The sequence below is a fragment of the Vipera berus genome (genome assembly GCF_964194415.1).
Source record: "Vipera berus genome assembly, chromosome: 3".
NCBI classification, from domain to species: Eukaryota; Metazoa; Chordata; class Lepidosauria; order Squamata; family Viperidae; genus Vipera; species Vipera berus.
In genome coordinates, this window is record NC_138204.1 from 18,653,662 (window position 1) to 18,673,304 (window position 19,643).

General features: G+C 41.1%; 1 protein-coding gene across 1 annotated transcript in view; it reads right to left on the reverse strand.

Annotated features, from left to right (window-relative positions):
- Positions 1 to 15,521, reverse strand: part of TSHZ2 (teashirt zinc finger homeobox 2) — a gene marked incomplete at its 3' end in the record, with an annotated part of 28,317 nt that extends 12,796 nt beyond the window's left edge. The window contains exon 1 of the mRNA XM_081322429.1: positions 14,632 to 15,521. Coding sequence (XP_081178555.1) covers positions 14,632 to 14,671 — 40 coding nt within the window. The 5' untranslated portion in view covers positions 14,672 to 15,521. The remainder of the gene's footprint in view (positions 1 to 14,631) is intronic.
- Positions 15,522 to 19,643: the final 4,122 nt, after the last annotated feature.

Consider the following 19,643-nt stretch of genomic DNA (forward strand, 5'->3'; position numbering starts at 1 on the left):
GAATCTGATTAACCATTGATGAGAAAATCAGGCTGTGTGAATCAGCTGGGAGTTAGTTACCCTGACTGAGTAACACTCCATTATCCACTCTTTCCTCAACACAATTCAGCGTTGACCATTGTGATATAATTGCTGAAGAATGCTATGTGGACACATTGCTGTGAGCAAATCCAATAAAACTAAGGCACAGCCATAGACTTTACATAGTTTTTCAGTAATGATTTTGGAACTGCTGAAAGATTTTCCCACTTTTTCCAAGAGTCTTTGAGGAAATGATGATTCTTGCATTTACAGTTAGTTTTAGTCTCAGTTGTCTTCAGTAGGGCTATCATTGGGGAGGAAGGGAGGGAGGGAGGGAGGGAGGGAGGGAGGGAGGGAGGGAGGGAGGGAGAGAGAGAGAGAGAGAGAGAGAGAGAGAGAGAGAGAGAGAGAGAGAGAGAGAGAGAGAGAGAGAGAGAGAGAGAGAGAGAGAGAGGTGTAGCCAGTATAGAAAAATCTTTGATATGCTGGAATGGGATTGAGGAAATTTAGATGCATCTCCCCACTGGACTGTTTGGCCCCCTCTTTGTCAGCCCAAATGATCCTCTCGTTTTACCATGGGGAAAAAACCCCATGTATGTTGCATGGAAGTCCCGGACTGTGAAACAGTAACAATATTTATGCTGCTTAGAGTCAAAATTGATTGAAGCAACATAAATATTTATGCTGCTTAGAGTCAAAATTGATTGAAGTGGCATAAAACATGCATAATAAATAAATAAAATATATTAATACCAAATTATTTTCTGGGGCCTTCCCTGCATGGGTTATATGGTTCTGCACTTGCAAAAAGAGGGGTTTGCTTTAGAAGTACAGTATCTGCTTTCATATTATTTGGAAAAGAACAATAGGAGTTGGACTAGGATTGAATAGACTCTGTTCCAAGTCTACTTTCACCATGGAAATTCAACTCAACCTATCTTTAGGATTGTGGTAGGAATGAAACTGGGATCACCATATAAGCTACTTTGAACTTCTGCAGAAAAGTTGGAGTAGACATTTATGTTTAGTTGCCGACAGTTATTGGTTGCATTGACACTTCAGTATTGTGTTTTTAACTTCATATGGTTTTATTGCTGAAGCTATCTTATACATTTTGCCCTGACAGGAGCATGATTTAAACTGAATAAGCAAGCAAATGAATCAATCAGTCATAAAAACATAGGAAATAAATTATGTTAGAATAAGAGAATAGACCTTGGAGGTCTTCTAGTCTAACCTCCTGCTCAAGTAAGAGACCTATTCCATTTCAGACAAAGGGTTGTCTTACCTCTTCTTCAAAACATCCAATGATGGAGCATCCATAACTTCTGAAGGAAAGCTGTTTCACTGATAAAACTTGTCTAATTGTGGGGAAAAAATCTTATTTCTAGGTTGAATCTCTCCTTGATAAATTTCCGTTGATTGCTGAAGTGATAAAGCTAATATAATCTACAGCAGCCTTCATCAGGCTTCTGGATAAATTGGGGCTACATTTCCCAAATTCTTAGTTAAGCTAAGAAGGCTGGTCCATCCAGGTTCTCCAGCAGATTCCATATTATTTTATTTCCTTAAGTGGAAATGCAAAAGATTGAACTCAGAATCATTTCGATGGAATGGGCTGTGTTCTCCAAGAGATCTATCAATGGGTCATAGTAGAGCTAACAACCCCCAGAGAGGAAACTGCTTCTCAGGTAGCAGTACCAAACAGAAGCAAAGTGGCCAAGTGGGAATGCAAAGAAAAATATTTTCAGTGAAATTTCCACCTCATTTAAATGACTACATTTCTTGCAGGAAAAGTCAACATTGCAGAAATTCAGCACGTCTTTTGAAAACACAGGCAGAAAGAGAGAAGAAGTGTTTAAACGTTTACAATAATCTGTTCCATGTTTATCTCATTTTATAACCTGTCCTTTGTCCTTCTGATGGCAGAAGGACACCACCTTACATAGACCTGAGGACAGATAAAGCAACGGTCTTGCTGAAACTGAATAAGTACTTGGGTGAAAGGCGATATGGAAATTTGATGCAGGCAGTCTTGATTTCCATGATGGGAAAAACAAGTGAGTACTGGGGGAAAATGCTCAAGTTAATACAGAAGCATTCAAGCAGAACATGGCACAGTTTATTGAAAACTTTGGATTTTTCATGATACACACAGTGAGTCATATTTATGGACTTTTAAAAGGGCAATTATAGACACATTTACCCTGTAAGAAAACCCCATAGAATTTCACAGAACAGAATAACAGAGTTGGAAGGGACCTTGGAGGTCTTCTAGTCCAACCCCCTGCTCAGGCAGGAAACCCTAGACCATTTCAGACAAATGGTTGTCCAATCTCTTCTTTAAAATCTCCAATGCTGAAGTACCCATAACTTCTGGAGGCATGTCATTCCATTCTATCTGTCAGGAAAATTCTTCTTAGTCCTAGGTTGCTTCACTCCTTGATTACTTTCCATCCATTGCGTCTTTCTACAATTTCTACAATCTATTTTATGCAGCAATTCTTACAAGTTTGTAGGCCAGTCTGGTGGATAAATCTGTATTCAATTACCTTAAATGTGAAGGATTAACCTATTCCTTTTGTCACCTTTTTAAATCAAGTTTACCTAATTTTAATTTCACTCTGATCTCCTAATTAAATATGGGAAGATGTTGTGGGACAATATCTCCACTGGAATTAAAAAAATAATAATATACCTGCAATGGATAAGGGAACAGGAAGGGGAATCAGGCCTTTGTGTTCTTTCACTAGCATAAAATAAATTAAGAAAGACTGATGCATTTTTTACGTATTGTGCTCTTTAGCTTGGAGTCGACCTGATTGCATTGTTAATATGGCTGTGACAAGAGACAGAATAAGGGAACGATACACACTGTACATCTAACTATCACAGCTGTTTAAGGAAGTAAATAATTTCAATAGGTCCTTTGGTGATGCTCAAATAGCACATGCTGAAGTCACAGTGGTAGACAGATTTCTCCCTATTACGCAGATTGATACAAATTCCCAGAACACATATAGTTTTTTTTTGTTGTTTTTTTTTTACTTAGCACCGGATTCTTTGATGCCTTTATTTGGGGTAGAATATGTGCATTTCACCTTTCCTGTTTTGAATGAGATAAGAGGATGTTTCTTGTCCGCCATAACTCCCATTTTTATGACTCTTTTCTACTTATTTGGCCATGTTTGTTAACACTGCCATTTAAATTCCATACGGCTGGCATGCTTTGTCTCTTTTGGAATCCCAATATTTTTTTTCCTTTTAAAAAACCCAGCTATTCCTTTTTTTTTAAAAAAAAAAAACTCATTCACCTTGTGAATAGAAATGAAATGATCCCTTTTAAACCATAAATTCTCAAAATTGGCCAAAGGTAAAGGCAAACGGTTACCCGTAAGCAATAACTGAACAGAACAAATCCTCCATCTAAATGTTACAATCAAAAACACTGTGAATATGCAATACATAGCTTTTGATTTTTGCATTCCACTGCTTTTAATTCAATCCAAAGCATTCATTCCTTTTTTCTTCTTTCTCTACAGTTACATGAAGAGCTGAAATCACCCTGTGGATTTTGATGGATTTATTTTCATTAAAATCACAAACAGCATGATACTCCTTTTCCAAGGAAAACTGTAAAGGAATCTTATAGAAACAAGCCAAATATTCTAAGTAGGAATGTGTTCAGGAGATATTTAATAGCATTTTCTGATAATAGTAAAATAATAATAATAACTTTTACCAGTTACAATCTTCAGTATTTAAGTTCAACATTTCAAGGGGTGGGATGAGAATTTATTTGGTCTTCCCCCCCCCCCCCAATCAAGTAACTATAAACAAAATCCACAAAACAGATCCCAAGGAAAACTGGGCCTTGCCTGTTTACATACACAAACTCCAAGAAATGGGTTTTTCAATTAAATTAGTCTTCTGAGAGTGATCTAGGAAGAGCCAAGAGCTTCTTAAAAATCTTATTGCTTCTCATATGTGCCACCTGGGGCTACAGCCTGGTTCTGTTGCAGTAAAAAAAAAAGTTTCTGTAGTGGCTGTCATTCTATTCTGACATGCCCAGATTTAATGGTTATTCAGGATGGATTGTGTTATTTTCACACATTCAGCGGCCCTGCTTTTCCATAGCCATTTATGGTAGAAGACGGCACCTATCGCAGTCCCTTTTGCATCGTGAACAACTTTAATAAGGTAGGGTATCATTAGATGATAGCAGTTTTATATTGAAAGCAAGGAGGAAATATAGACACTTACCCAGCAAAGAGCCAGAAAGAGAAATAATAGATGCAATATACGGAGATGAAAGAAGAAAGCAGCTTCTTATTTCCATTAATACAATCGAAAGGCAGCTTTAATGCTACAACTTTTTCCTTCGTTTTTTTTCCCTCTCCCAAGAAAGTTGAACAATTCTATGTTTATCATCACAAGCAGCTTAAAAGAAAGAAAGTGCTTTTTTTAGACGAGCAAAAAGCCTTCCTGCAAAACTGTTGGCTGTTAACATGCATGAATTTAATTGCTTCTAATGGAAAATACTATCGGAATAAACTTTGGAGCAACTCCTGAAAATAGGTGACAAAATCAGCTAGGACTGAAAAATACCTTCTAAGTGAGCAACAGACAGAGAACCAAGCAGCCCTGGAAAGTAACTTGCCTACTCTGCCTTTTCTCCAGTTTGTAATGCATGTACAAGCATGCCAAGACATCTTTTTTTTAACATAAGGCTCATTCAGTTGAGGGGTGGGAGGGAAGAGCAGAGAGTCGTTTTATTCTATAACAAAAGAACAATTTCTAATTATGCCTTGCTGTTTTAAGATGTGGGTTTTTCCTTTTGTCTTCTTTTGTTTTCCCTGCATTAGAAATATCACTAATGCTTCATTTCTCTTGTAGGTTGGCTCTCCCTTTATATGCTTTTTTGCTTGTGGGGTTTGGGAGAAGGACAACTATCACCTATGTTGAAGTAGGAGCAAAGAGAGTTATTTACAGTTACGTTAGTAGTCTTAGAAGAAGGTACACTTAGCTCTGATCAGTTTTGTCTGGCCGTGTTAAACAGCCAGGGATATATCACAGACAGTTTTTTTCATTATGTTTGAAAAGCTAGCAGCCACTGGGCCTTTTTTTTTATTTTCCCAAAACTAAAAATGCAGCGTGTTTCTTAGGAAAGACAGAAGCTTTCCTTCTTCTGTTGGAAACTTTTAATACCCAGAGAGAGTTTTGGTTTTATTTTATTTTATTTTTTAGCTTGACAAACAAAATGTAATTTTCATGAATTTATTGTCCCAAAAGGTACTTTTCAAAAGGCAGCTGGATTTTCTTGGTTTTTTTTCCCCTTGAAAATGTTTCACTTCTCATACAAGAAGCTTTTTCGATTCTGGCTGAAGATATTTATATTTTGTAAGCTGCCCTGAGTCACGGAGAGTGAGTGGGTTGCCATATAAATCAGATAGATAGATATATGATAGATAGATAGATAGATAGATAGATAGATAGATAGATAGATAGAGCCAGAGAAACACATGGTAGATAGATAGATCGATGATAGAAGGAACTGTTCCCAAAGTGTCCATTTGAAAACCTTTACAAGAAATGCTTTGCAGTGACAGGGAAGGAAGGAGAACCTTGGGTGTAGGCCAAGGATGGCATCAGTGTGACCAGCTCAGAAGATGCTAAAAAATCTATGCTGTTGCCCAATGCTGTATTTTATTCCATCTCCCCCATCTTCCAAAGTCAATTCTAATTCCTTCCTTTCTAAACAGAAAGAAAGTTTGGAAAGAAAGTCAGACAAAAGGAAGAATATGTACGTAGATTGTAGAAATGAAATTTATATTTTATGCTCAAAGGCTGGAGAATAATAAGCTTTCATAATGACAAAAGTTACAGGAATACTCTCTCGAGTCATTAGAAGCAGGAAGTTTATAAATAAGGGCAATCATAACGATAATGGAATGGGTTTTTTTCTCCTCTCCAAAAATGTGTCATATGGAGAAAATCTAGGTTTTTAAAAACAATGTAACAATCAACACTGGTCGCCAAAAAGAACATGTCAAAATACTTGGGGGAAACTGCTTGTCTGTGATCCCTAAGAAATCTAGCAAAGGAATTATTCTCTATGATGGTCTTTTTTTGGGGGAGGGAAGTGTGTGCGCTGATTTGTTGGTTTTGTTTCAAAATGAAAATATTTCTATTGTGCAAAAGGTGCTTTAAACCTCTGGTTTTACTTTTTAAGGTTAAAAAAGATACATGTTCCATGTGTCTATGTAAAAATCAGAGGTTATTATACTATAAAAAAGCTCCGTGTAAATGGCGTTTTTAGTAAACTGGAGTGGAATTGGATATTCTCAGATGTTTAGATTCTGTTTCCTGAAACTGCAGTCCCAAATAAAATGGCCAATTTTAATAATCTCTCAAAGGTAGTACAATGTTTGATACCACTGGCAAAATAGAAGTAAAAATCTATTTTAGAGGGATGATGCAGAAGAGCACTCCAGAACAACATATATAATTTAAGTAAACACAATAGCGATAATGCCATCCAAATGGCAAAAAAAAAAAATCCTGCTGTAAGATTTAAAGCAACTATAATTAAAATAAAAATAAAAATCAGACTTCCCCAAAGATTCAGTAGAGCAGTTTGGCAGGACAGCGAAGGATAAAATGCATCTCATGCTATAAACTTAACCAATATCCTTTTTCTTTTGGATTAAGAACCTAATCTCATCTTTCTTTTAATGCCAAATCTAGAAATAAAGTCCAGACAATAATCCTTTGTTCAGATACTTAGGAGTACGTTTCCCTGCAATGGCTTTGTTGAGCTGGACCAACAATACAAAATCAAGGGTTAAATTTGCTGAATGAATGAAGCCAACATCGTTTACATTGCTAGCATTTCTGGCTGGCTCAAGGGCGAGATTCTTAATGCCACCCTGCTGCTCTATAGGTTTGGTGATGTTTTTTGTTTTTTGTTTTCCTTTAAAAAAAAGATATAAACGACTTAAAATGTAAGAAAGCCAGCAAGAAAGCAAGAAGTAAAAATCAAGCTGTCTTAATAAAATTAACAATAAGCCATTTTCACAGCTAGATCTTGGGAAAAGAAGCATAGCGTGGCATGCACCCATCTTAACCTGTCTGCCATGCAATATATATTTTTATTTTTAAAAAAAACTTTTTGCAATGAATATTCAAAAAGAAAAGAGAATGAATCCAGATTGGCAATGGTTGTTTCATCTATTAAATATTATGTTGGATTTCTTGCACAAATTAACCTCTGAGCTTTTCAGTCCTGTGCATTTGGGTGCTTCACTGAAGTCAAATATTTCACATGCTGAAACGGGAAGTAAAATTGGCACCAAACTGTATATAAAACAAATTTCCTGGAGTTTGTGGTTTAAGGGAGGGAAAGCGCAGAGGAAGAGACAGAAGAAATGTTTTTGGTAGTATCAAGTTTCACTTGATGTGATTTCATACCTAGGAACACCTTTAGCAGAAATTGTTTTTAGTTACACTGGAGAAAATTATTGAAGGTTAGAAAAATTGTAAATCCTTTATTAACTGTTATATATTTATTTTTATTTTAATTCCATTTATATCCCGCCCTTCTCCGAAGACTCAGGGCGGCTTACAAGCTTAGCAGTAGCCTTCATTCTATGTATATGCCTGCTTATTAGGGCTTTCACACACACCCCAAGCGGCATTATTACAAAGTCAGCTTAATTGCCCCCAACAATCTGGGTCCTCATTTTACCTACCTGGGAAGGATGGAAGGCTGAGTCAACCTTGAGCCTGGTGGGATGCGAACCTGCACTAATTGCAGGCAGCTGGTGTTACTTAAGGAGGCATTAGCCCACTGCTCCACCAAGGCTCTATATATGCATACCATTCCAGAGTTGGTATAGTTTTATATGCAACATCTTAATGGACTTATGAAGGTGGCTAGCACCAACTTTTGAAATAATATACAGTAGTCCTTAACTTACAACAGTTGGTTTAGTGGCCATTTGAAGTTACAACATCACTGAAACACTTACAACCATTTCAGCCTCCCCATGGTCACATGATCAAAATTCAGACGCTTGGCAATTGGTTCATATTTATGACGATTGTGGTGTCCTGGAGTTGCGGGATCACCTTTTTCGACCCCCTGACAAGCAAAGCCAATGGGAAGGCCAGCCCCACTTAACAACCGTGTTACTAACAGAACAACTTGCAGTGATTCATTTAACAACCGTGACAAGAAAGGTTGTAACATGGGGCAAAATTCACTTCGCAAATATTTTGCTTAGCAAGAGAAATTTGGGGCTCAATTGTAGGCATAAGTCTTGTGGGAACTCAGACTATGGACAATGGAAACTTGAGGTAGCTCAAGAGATTGGGGTGACAAAAGAGCTCACCATCTGAGTGTCGTTACGCCATACAGCGCACAAACAGTTGGAAAACACGAGGAAGCATATTTTGATCTCTCTGGGATTAAAAAAAGGTTCACTAACAATTTGCTGCTGACAGAGTCCACAAATCCTGGAGCCAATAGCACTCTGCTTAAATCAAATAAAAGATATGGCAAAGGCATCCTTTACTAATCCTAATGCTAAAATCTGATTTACAAGCGCTTTCTTCCCCAAGTGGCTATTCTTCCTCCCCTCCCCCCCCCCACCCCTGGGGCCGCAAGACTGCCTGAAAGTCTCTTTTGAATTTCACTTTGCAGGTGTGTTTTTTTTTAAAAAAACCTTACTTTACTATTGGAGGCGGCAGAGAAGCTACTTCTGATGTTGTCATTTTCTATTTACACAGTGACGTTACACAACCTCCTTGAGGGTCCATACTTCCCAGTGTGAGAAACGCGGTGGGAGAAATTCTTTCACTTACATCAAATTCCAGAAAAACAACAAGCTACTGTAAAAAATAACTGTACACTGGCACCTGGACATCACACAGATGCCCTTTGGCTTCCTCATAACTAAATAAGCATGAACATTATCCCCCATTTTGGGGGATGCCCAGAGGGAGCCCTAATGGCAAGGGCTTCAAGGGAGGGCAAAAGCAACAGTTGCACTGTCATGACACAAAGTCCAGCCCTTTGATGAATGTGTGGTGACACTGCAAGCACCTATGAAAGGGATAACACTGGGGTCATGGTCACCATTGCTTTCATTATTTTGATAAAAGCACTAGTACCTGTGCAGATCCCTAACAATCTTCCTTCCTTCCTTCCTTCCTTCCTTCCTTCCTTCCTTCCTTCCTTCCTTACTTACTTACTTACTTACTTACTTACTTTACTTACTTATTTTTTTTATAGCTGCCCAAGTCCAATGGTCTTTGGGCATGTTTAGTTTTAGCTTTAGCCCACCCCATCTTCTGTCTTCCAACCATGCTCTTGAATATAGCTCATCCCCAATCAGCTGTGCAGATGTTCAGGAACAGTGAGAGGTGTTTGCATTCAGCCCTTAAAAGAGGGTAAGGTTGGGGAACAATAGGTCCAGAATGGGACAACTCGCCACGGCCAACTTGCCACGGCCAATTCGCCATGGCCAATTCACCATGGCCAATTCGCCACGGCCACGTCTAGCTGCTTGGCTGCAAAGTTCTGTTCATCTAATGGCCTTCACTGATAAGACATTTTGCCAGCTAGATTTAAACATGTTCTATGAAGAACACTATAGTAATTATTGATGATAACCAGAGGAAACTCTTATAATTTCCCACTGACAATAGACAATGAGTTGCTTCTGTCAGGAAGACGTGAGCGCTGGGGAAATTCAATGATTTGTGTTTGTGTATGTGTGTGCATGGAGTGCAGTGTTCCATTCTGATATCCTAAAAAAAAGTAGTAGAATAATTCAAGACAGATTTAATCCAAGCAGCAATTTTCTAGGTGTGTAATATGGTTTTATATGGTCAAAAGGACTCTGAGCTTTTGCCACAAGTCACCATGTGATATCTCTGGCCTTTTCCTACCTTTCCTTCTGATCGGGTCAGGGCACAACTGAGACATTTTGAGGATTCCCAATATACTTTCGGCAATATCCAATAGTGCGATCCACAAACCAGGCAATGCATTCCTCTGATAAGCCCATCTCGGTCCATCTCTGTTCCTCTTTCTGAATACTTTTGTTTTCAAATCATTTGATGGTGTTATGGTGTAGGGGAGCTCTGAGGTCTACATCAGCGTTTTTAATATTTCTTTCGTTTCCTCGGAAAAATGAAAGAAAGGCTCAGCCCATTTCCCTAACCCTGTTAAACCCAATGTTGCTTAGAACCCAGTTTTATTATCTTTCCCTAATAATAGGACTAATAAAATATAAAAGCCAAAGCTTTCACTGATCGAGCATACTGATATGTCTTCCTGTAGCAGAAATCAGAACAGTCTTCCTTAGTCTGCCTCTGAAGAATGCAGATTTTGCCCCGTCTGAGTGTATCATTCACTATTTTAATAACTGGTACTATTAAGGTGCAAATTGCAACTTTTAAATAATGATTGCTAATAGCCTTATGTTTACTGCCACACAAGGACTTTCATGAAAACAAATTCTGCATTATTCATTTCTACTTCCCATAAACAAAGTAGATGCAGCTGCTCTCTCTCTCTCTCTCTTCCTCTGTTGTACTTTTTGGCTTTTACTTCTTAAAAGGGAAACCTCTCAGGGCCCAGCAGAGGTAGAAAGGGGAACCAAAGGGGAGGGAGGAAGAAGAAAAGAAAACTATTAAGTCCAGGTTTATATTCAGGAGCAATGAACAGCAAATGTACGATGTGCAAAATAAAAAAAAAATCACATCTCAACAAGCCCTAGGAGGAAAGAAAAGCGTAATCCTGTGGAATTGGGTTGGAAAGCTATTTCCGATATAAAAAAATAAAAGTGGAATTAACATAGCGATTCAGTCTTAGTCCTAGCTTCTCTTTACCTTTCAGTTTGTGTTGGGTCACTCAGTGGCTATTCCTCAGAGACACCTGCATTTTTGTAATTCAGGAACAACATCCCTGGCCTGATTCTCCTCTTCTTCTCTTCTCTATGTAATCTCATTGGCTGCAAGAGGATTTTCTGCTGTCTTGCAGCCATGGGAGAAGAGGAGAATCAGACAGACAACCTGTAAAGCACCTTGGGCTCTTTCGGGATGGAGGAGAGCAACGCACATGTAATATATCATTGCCAATAAAGGTATGATGTAATGTCAAGCACTGACCTAAAAATATCCAAACATCTGCTTAAAGAATTATGCAGACAATAGTCAAAAAGAACAATGCTTGCTGAGAAAGGAGTCTGGAGGAACACAGGCATTTGCCACTGCTGTTTTTCTGACTCAGACTGAACATGCATTTCTGAACATGCATTTGGAAAGAGAGAAGGGTAAAAAAAGTGCCTTCATCATCCCTTTATTCACTTACATTGCTGATTTTCATTATGGCACTCTGTAAAATATAAGGTTGTCATGGCTTAAAATTAATGGAGGGGGGGAAAGAGGAATTGTCATGTTTCCAGGATCCAGCGGGCCATCCCCCTTGATTCAGTTGCTTGTTCTCTCTAACCTTTAAGATGTTCATTAATCAGAGAAGAAACCTGTTTCCAAAGTAGATGCTTGGACGTAATTATTTACAGTTGTGCATAGGCTTTAAATCCAAGCCATAATCAAGACAGCTAAATCCAAAACCCCGTCACTTACTTTCTTTTTTCCCCCTTACAGACTCAAAAGTTGTAAACTTTTTTTTTCTGAATCAACACAGTCAAACTCGTAATCAGACAAAAAAAAATCACAGACTTTTCCCAAACATGTAATACTTTTTTTTTCTCTTTCTCTCTTTTGAAGAGGAAGATTAAAGGCTCAATAAAGAAAGCCAAAGAGAATAGTGCCAAACACTGGGATAATCAATTATTTCCTTCCCTTCCTCATTCTGTTCCAAGGCCACACCGTGGCCCGGAGATTTTGAGACTGTATTCAGCTCTTAAAACAGAACCTTTTTCACTGGAACACGGGAAACAAAAGTAATCTTAGAACAATGGCTAAGAGTCAGCTTTGTACAGTTTAATCTTGCTCCAGGTGGACTCCCTTGGAAAAAAAAAAACAAAAACTAAATCGTCCCATAAAGAAACCAACTGAAACCATACAGAGTGGAAAATAAAAGAGTATCATAAAATAATACACTGTTGAAAGGAAACTACAAGCAGTATTCTGGAGCAGAGAAAATGAGGTGTGCCCAAGTTTTCCCAAGTATCTGTCTGAAAATCTTTACAAGAAATACCGAAGTTATGATTAAGGGAACCTAACTTTGGGAGCAGGCCCAGGATGGCATCACAATGATCAGCTGAGAAAATGCTATTAAAAACACTTGCTGTTGCCCAGTATTATCCCTTCTCCTATTCCTTCCCCTCCCCCACCATCAATCCTATTTCTTTCTAACCTAGCATACTTTGAATAAAAAGCAATTTACTAAGAAAGACAGTCAAAAAGAGGAACATTTTGAAATGAAAGGTATATTTTATAGATGATGAGTTTTCACGATAGCAGAAGTTACAAAAAATACTATATTCTAGAGTTATTGGGTCTGGAATGTTTAAAACCAAGAAGAGTCATAAAGACCAAGGAAGATTTTTTTCCCCAGAAGATTGCATAAGGAGAAAACCTAAACTGCAGTACTTTATATTACTGTGAAATAAATAACAGTAACAGTAATAGCCATGTATTATTTGTTTTGCAAATTAGTTTATATACGGATGAATTCTCTCGCGCGTACTTTTATATGTACTAAACTCCAAATATGGAGAATATGAACTACCTACCCACCCACACGCACACCCACCTCCAGGACTGAACTGAATCATGTTTGTAAAACTTTCCCAGATCCTCTCCTTCCAAATTTATTTTCAGCTTTGAACAATTCTCAAGCATGACGGCATTTACTCCAGCCCATCACCCTGAACATCCAGATAGTTTCATGGGTAGGGGAGAGTTTGTTTACTTTTAAAAATCAACTTTGGTTCATTGTACAGCTTTAATCCAACTGGACACAATGACAAAAAAGGGGGGGCATAGATAAAATAATAATCCCACCCACATTAAAGCCAAACAAGATAATAATTGTACTTGCCTGGCTAAGAAAGTCTAGAGGGCAAGACTTGCGTCATTGGCACTCAGGTTACCATAGTGAGTGATTTATTGATATATATCAAGAATGAATAGATCAAAGGCAGCAAGATGACAGGTGATCAATCAAATGTCAAATCAAAGCTGGCAATCAACTGGAAAGCTGCTTCTTTTTTTGTTTTGTTTTTTTTCCCCGGTGGGTGGGTCTGGTGACAGAGAAACGAACTTCTTCCGCACCTCTCTAGCTACGGTGAAAAAAAAAATCCCTACCAACTCTCCGGACCTCTTTCCAAGTGCCCCGAGCCAAACTTGAACTGAGCATCCACAGCCCGAGCGGCGCGAAGCCTCCCCCGGCGCAGCCTTCCCGGCCAGACCAGCCTTCAGCTCTTGGGCTCGGGAAAGTCCGCTGCCTGCCCTCGGCGTCCCCCTGCCCATGCCCACCCTTTCCCCAAAGTTGAGCGAGCTCTCCGGCTCCTGCAAATCGCAGCCCCGCCGCCTTTGAACCCCCCCGCGCGGCCTTTCGGGCCTCGCTTGGCAACTCGGCCAACCCAGCAGCGGCGAGCCGAGACGGGCCGGGCAACGGGCAGCTGGATCCGCACGAGATTCCTTCCTCCTCCCCGGGGTTGCCCGCCGCCGACCCCCCCCCCCGAACGCTCCCTCGGTTTCCGGTCGGACTTTCGCTTTGCTTTCCCTTTCTTTTTCGCCCCCGGAGATCAAAGGGATGAACTTCCACCGGCGGGTTCACACCCGAAGCACACCGAACTCCGCCGCTTCCCACCCCAGCCCCGGAGCTATTTCTCCCGGACCAGCGCATCAAACTGCAGCAGAAACAAAGCTTTCCCCCCAACAAAAAAAACAAAAACAAAAAAAAGGCACCGCTGGCGGCCGCCTCCTTCACCGCCCCCCCCAAAAATATCGCCCTTCCTTTACGGACGCCACCTGCATTGCCCAAATACAGGTCCAACGGTCCAACACACACACACACACACACACCCCATACCCAAAGCGATGCCAAGCGGGGGCGAAGCGAGGAGGGGCTGGAAAGAGAGAGAAAGAGGAGAGGGCGAGGGAAAGCCAAGCGGAAGAAAGTTGCGGACGAGGGGGGCGGGCGGGGGGGAGAGAAAGTTTAAGAAATTGTAGCTTGGGAAAGCGGGGCAGTGAAACACCGACATGCTCCCCCCCCTCGTCCGTCCCCCAAAAAAAAGCGAAAGGAAGGAAAGTGCAGAACAAACTGATTCAACCCCGGCCAAGTTGAAGAAGGGGGCTCAGTGTGCGTGCGTGCCTGCGTTTGTGTGTGTGTGTGTGTGTGTGTTTGTGTTTGTGTGTGAGAGAGAGCGAGAGAACCCGAGCGGGCGAGGAAAGAGAAAGGGGACTGCAAAAATCAAGCGGCGGCGGAGGGAGACTTGCTGGAAGCGGGCGCGCGAAGCATCTGAATACCCGGCACGCACCCACGGAGGGAATGTCTGAAGGGATGACCCACCAAGCCAGATCCGGGGAGGCGGGGAGAGGAGCCGGGCGCCTCGCTGGCTTTCTTACCTGCCGCCCTTTTGGGTGCCTGCTGTTTCCGCCTTGGCATCGCTGTACTTTCTTCAACCTCACTTCTCTTCCCAGATCCGAAGCCGCTCCGAGGCTGGCGGGGTTTGTTTTCTCTCTCTCTCTCTCTCTCTTTCTCTCTCTCTTTCTCCCTCTCTCTCTCTCGGCGTGCGCGCCTGTGTGTGTGCGCGCCTGTGTGTGTGTGTTTTCCTCCTTTTCCCTCCTTCTCAGCCGCTCAACGGCTCAGCGGCAACCAGACCGACGAGCGCCCTTGCGTCTCCTCGGGCGCGATCAACCTGTTCGGAGTCTTTCGGGATGCGGAGGGTGGCAGCTTTGTTTGGGCTCTTTGCTCTCTCTCTCTCTCTCTCTTTCTTACAACCAGAACGGCGCTGGGGGAGCTGAGGGAGGGGGGTGCCTTTTTTGTCCCTCTTGTTTTGTTTGAACTGTTGCGAGACTTCCTTTGATGCAGACATCCAGACACATCCAAGGCAAAAAGGAGGGGACCCTCGCTGTGCGTCGGGGCAATTCTTTTCTTTTTTTTTTAAGTGGATCAATAAATAACAAAATAGGGATAAGTGAATAGTTCTGTTTGCCCGGCTGACGAAGAGGGTGGGGGTTGCTATTTCCTGGCCTTTTTTTCCCCCTTCTCCTCTCCGCCTCCTTCGCGGTAGCTCTCGATGGCGGCTGGGCGACTATCCGCCGAGAAAACTGCAGGTTCGTAGCCGCCAGATGCCAGGTTGTGAGTGATGTGGAAGAGGACGGAGGAAGGCTTGGGGGGGTAGAAGGAAATCTGGTGTTCACACACTCACGCGTCCACGCGCGCACGCACCCTAACCCACATCCATATACTCACCCACATGCACACTCAGAAATGTACACACAAATACACACGCACACACACACACACAGGCAGGACGAGGCGATGCCAGGAAGCATCGATCCACTGAGCAAACTGTGTATTAGCAAACCCCTCCTCCGCGACCTGATGACAGGATGAAATTTACTCCGAGCAGACAGAAGGCAGTCAGTTTATTAAAGAGACAGGACTTTGGCTGATCACAGACGTCTGGGCCGGAGGGGGGGGGGAATGGGGTTTGAGGGGATGCAGCCGTTCCGGAGCACCAACCTGTGCGCCTATCGACATTCCCATATCCCATTTCCACCCCCTGCCTCCCTTTACGACCCTTTCCTGCAAGCCCCCATTTTCTCTCCATTCTGAGCCCGTTTCTCCCTCCCTAGGATCATTTAATGATCCATTGCATCTTGAATTCGTTCTTTAAAAATTGCTTTTCCGGCAGAGGTTGTCTCGGGATTGGTGATGGTGAGCTGGTACGCTGGGTTGCTGAACATGTGTCTTGAGTGTGCTTTTATCAGAGGATTTTATGATGCAGCTCTTCCCCCCTCGTCCTGCCTGCTGTCTCTTAACATAAACAGAAGCTCACCGTTTCTGCAGAACACTTTCCCCCCTTTTTAAAAAAGAAAAAAGAAAAAGAAAAAAAGATGGTCCTTTTTTTTTGCTGTTGTCTTTCTTGCACTCCTGTAGGCGTAGGGCATTTTAACTCTGTAATTCTCCCTTCTTTTTTGAAATACTATTTTGCCCCCCTCCCCTTTCAATTGGACATAAAGGTAAATTTGGAGAAATAAAATTCCTCTTCTCTTTTCCTCACTTTGGAAACAGATCGATGACAAGTTCTCACTACTTGCCCGCCCGCCTGCCCGCTGGAGAAAGGCATCTGAAAGACACTGGGTTGTCTCTGGAACAAGCTGTGTGAAGTTTCCTTTGATTTCCTGTTCCTCTGTTTCACCCAGGTGTTTGGCAGAGATGGGCAGATGAAGGTTGCAGCTGTTTGTATGCTGGTACGTGCTGAACATAAGTCCACAGAAGTGAAGAACAAACTCTAGAAAACTGATCTGGGAAGAACAAGTCGGGGAAGAACTGAAGGCAATAGATTTCTTATCTTGACAAAATGCTTTGAGAGATTTCTTATTTTGACAAAACGCTTATTGGGGGGGGGAATAAACAACCCAAGAATGCATGGCAGCGTATGAAAAGCACACAAGTCTGCTTGGACACGGGCACGTAAGGAGGGCCTTCTTGGACCTGTGCCTGTGCCAGATGAAGCTTTCTGCTGTGTGAATACACCCCTGAGTGTGTGAGTGTTTGGTTTATGGTCACTTTCATGTTGCTGCTTTGTACCACTTTGGAACTAGATTTTTCACAGCATTGCTGATTTGGGGACACTTAGTCAATCGTTCTTTGGAAGCCACAGCCAAGCTGGCATCTTCTTTTCAGCAGTTCCAACCTTTGTGGATGGGTTCCCCCCCCCCCATTTTCAGAGTTTTAGCTGGCTATCCTTTCCCCAAAGAGATTAAGTGTCTTTTTTTTTAGCTTTCCTCTTCCTGAATCCATTGATTGGATCCTTTTTCTCTCTCCACCCCCACCCCCCAATACAATTGCCACCCAAGCTATTTCTTCACTATTGAGAAAAACAACTGCCTGCAAAAATCCTATCATTTCATCCTCGCAATTTGCAGATGTTGTTGGTTTGTGGGGCAACACCTAGAAGAACTTTGTGGGAATCTTTTGAGTTCTTAGGTTTTGTGTCATCTTTGCAACTGGAGTAATCTCTTAAAATTTTGACAAACCACCAGACAAATTTTGGATCTCAGAATATCTACTGACAAATATAGAGGAAGGTTGTTGCTCTTTATTTTATTGTATTATAAGAAGGAGTGGGATTTTTGGTACTCCATGATCATGGACAGCAGAGGAACAATATACTCCTTGGAGGAAAACAATATATATATTTGTATTCTCTCCTACTGCTCAACTTTAAAGAAAGACAGTATAATTCCTGTTTTGTGTGTGTGTGTGGGGTTAATTTATTATTTCTATTTATTATTTCTAAGTTGCCAGTAGTTTTAAACTATTTTGCAGGGAATGGGAAGGGGTTAAACAGGCTGGTGATATAGAAGTGTCCTGTCACAGACTGGTGTGCAGAATATATATGTCTTTTCCACCTGGAATTCATAACCAGCAAAGGAACTTACCTTGTATAAAATGTGTAAAGCGGAAGTAACGTTACAATTTGAGAGTTACCCAGACATTGAAAACATCTGCAACCGATACATCCAGCAGTTTGGCTATGATTTGCAGCAGAGGGGAACAAAATGAGGGACTGGATGCTATTGCAAACTAAATTTAATAGAAAAATAAGGCCTTTGTTCCTCTCTTATCCCTGGATTCAGGTGTTGGCTCAGGAATGTCTGCAGAGATAGTCAAGATGGGTGCTGCAGCCATGTGGTCGAAGCACCCTCATTTTTTAATACACATTGATGCATGTTTAAAAGGGGGGCTTTGATGGCATGATTGCAGTTGACATTATTTTTTTGATTCCCCCCACCCATGTGGACAGCCCTGGCTTGGCTTTTGGCATGTCACCAGTTTTCTTGGTGCCATTTAATTCATTTAGCTAACTATGAGGGCTAATATATTTTAACACAAGAAACATACAGTTCTGCACATCTTTCTGCCTCAATGTGTGGATTCTGAATCCATTCTTGAAAGGTATCAAGGAAAATGGAAAGCCAGTTCAAATTTGTTACCTGCCCAGAATCACATCTGCAACATGGGTGGCCATATAAACCAATCTAAAACAAACAAACAAATGGAGAAATAAAAGCTCTCTAACACTGTTGACTGAAACAGCCATCGAGGAGAATATGTGTATATTGAATTGATAATCTGATGCTCCATTGCATGCCCCCAATGATTTTTACCTAGTGTTGAGGTACATAGTAAAAATGATCACATGTCAATGAAAGCTGAAATACATCTGGTTGCACAGCAGGGCAATTGGATGTGGAATACATTATTTGTTGGTTTATTTGATTGATTGATTGCCATTGTTGTTCCTTCAACCAAAAATAACACTCCAGGCAGCACATAATATAATACAATTACAATTTGAACTATAAAACTGGCCAATTAAACCCATAACAAATTAGAGCATATCAGTCAGAAATAAATAACAAGTCCCCATCATAATCTGCCATAATGCATGGAGAACTCATCAAATTTGACCAGCTCAGGTCATAGCTGGCACACCAGTGCAAAAGCCCTCTTAACTATCTCTGAACCTCCTAACAGTGGAAAATATAAGAACATTCCCAAACTGCAAAGGACTGCATATTTGTTAGGATGTACCTCAGTGGAGGACATAAAATTCTGATCTGTTTCTAATATTGAAATCCTCCAGTACTATAAATTTAGAGTAATACACTGCCAAACCTGAACACACTCCTGCTAGCATTAAGGGTCCCTGGTGGCACAGCAGTTAGAATGCAGTATTGCAGGCTAACTCTGCCCACAGGCTGGAGTTTGATCCTTATGGGGCTCAAGGTTGATTTGGCCTTCCATCCTTCCGAGGTCAGTAAAATGAGGATCCAGATTGCTGGGAGCAATATGCTGATATTGTAAACTGCTCAGAGAGTGCTGTAAAACATTATAGAGTGGTATATAAGTCTGCTATTGCTATTACTATTCATAGAAATCTTGTAGAGAGCAGAGGGAATTAATTTGAAGGACAGGAGGGAGACCCACTACCAAGGAAATTGTCAGCAAAAAGGGGTCTGAGTCCAGGCCAAGAATGTTGCATGGGTAAACATCACATAAAAATAAAGGCAAGGATATAGGAAAGATATTGCAAGATTCTGTTAGTATAGCTTTAAAATTAAAGAACTCCTGATCCATATGGCACTGGTCTACCTTGAAGGGTTGATAATAGTCCCCTGGCAGTATTCCTAAATTGTTCAGGGAATCTAAATGTTCAAGTCACAATGGTAAGTTGGTTAGATTGAGCATCTTGGTCACCACAATGCATTTCTGTGGCCACCCATTCTTTCTGCTCTCCAGTCCTACTTGCTTCATCACCAAGAAAACAAGCAGACAGAACTAATGGAGGAGATTAAAATCTTCCTTTTTATCTGATAGTTCTTCATCGTACATGATAATA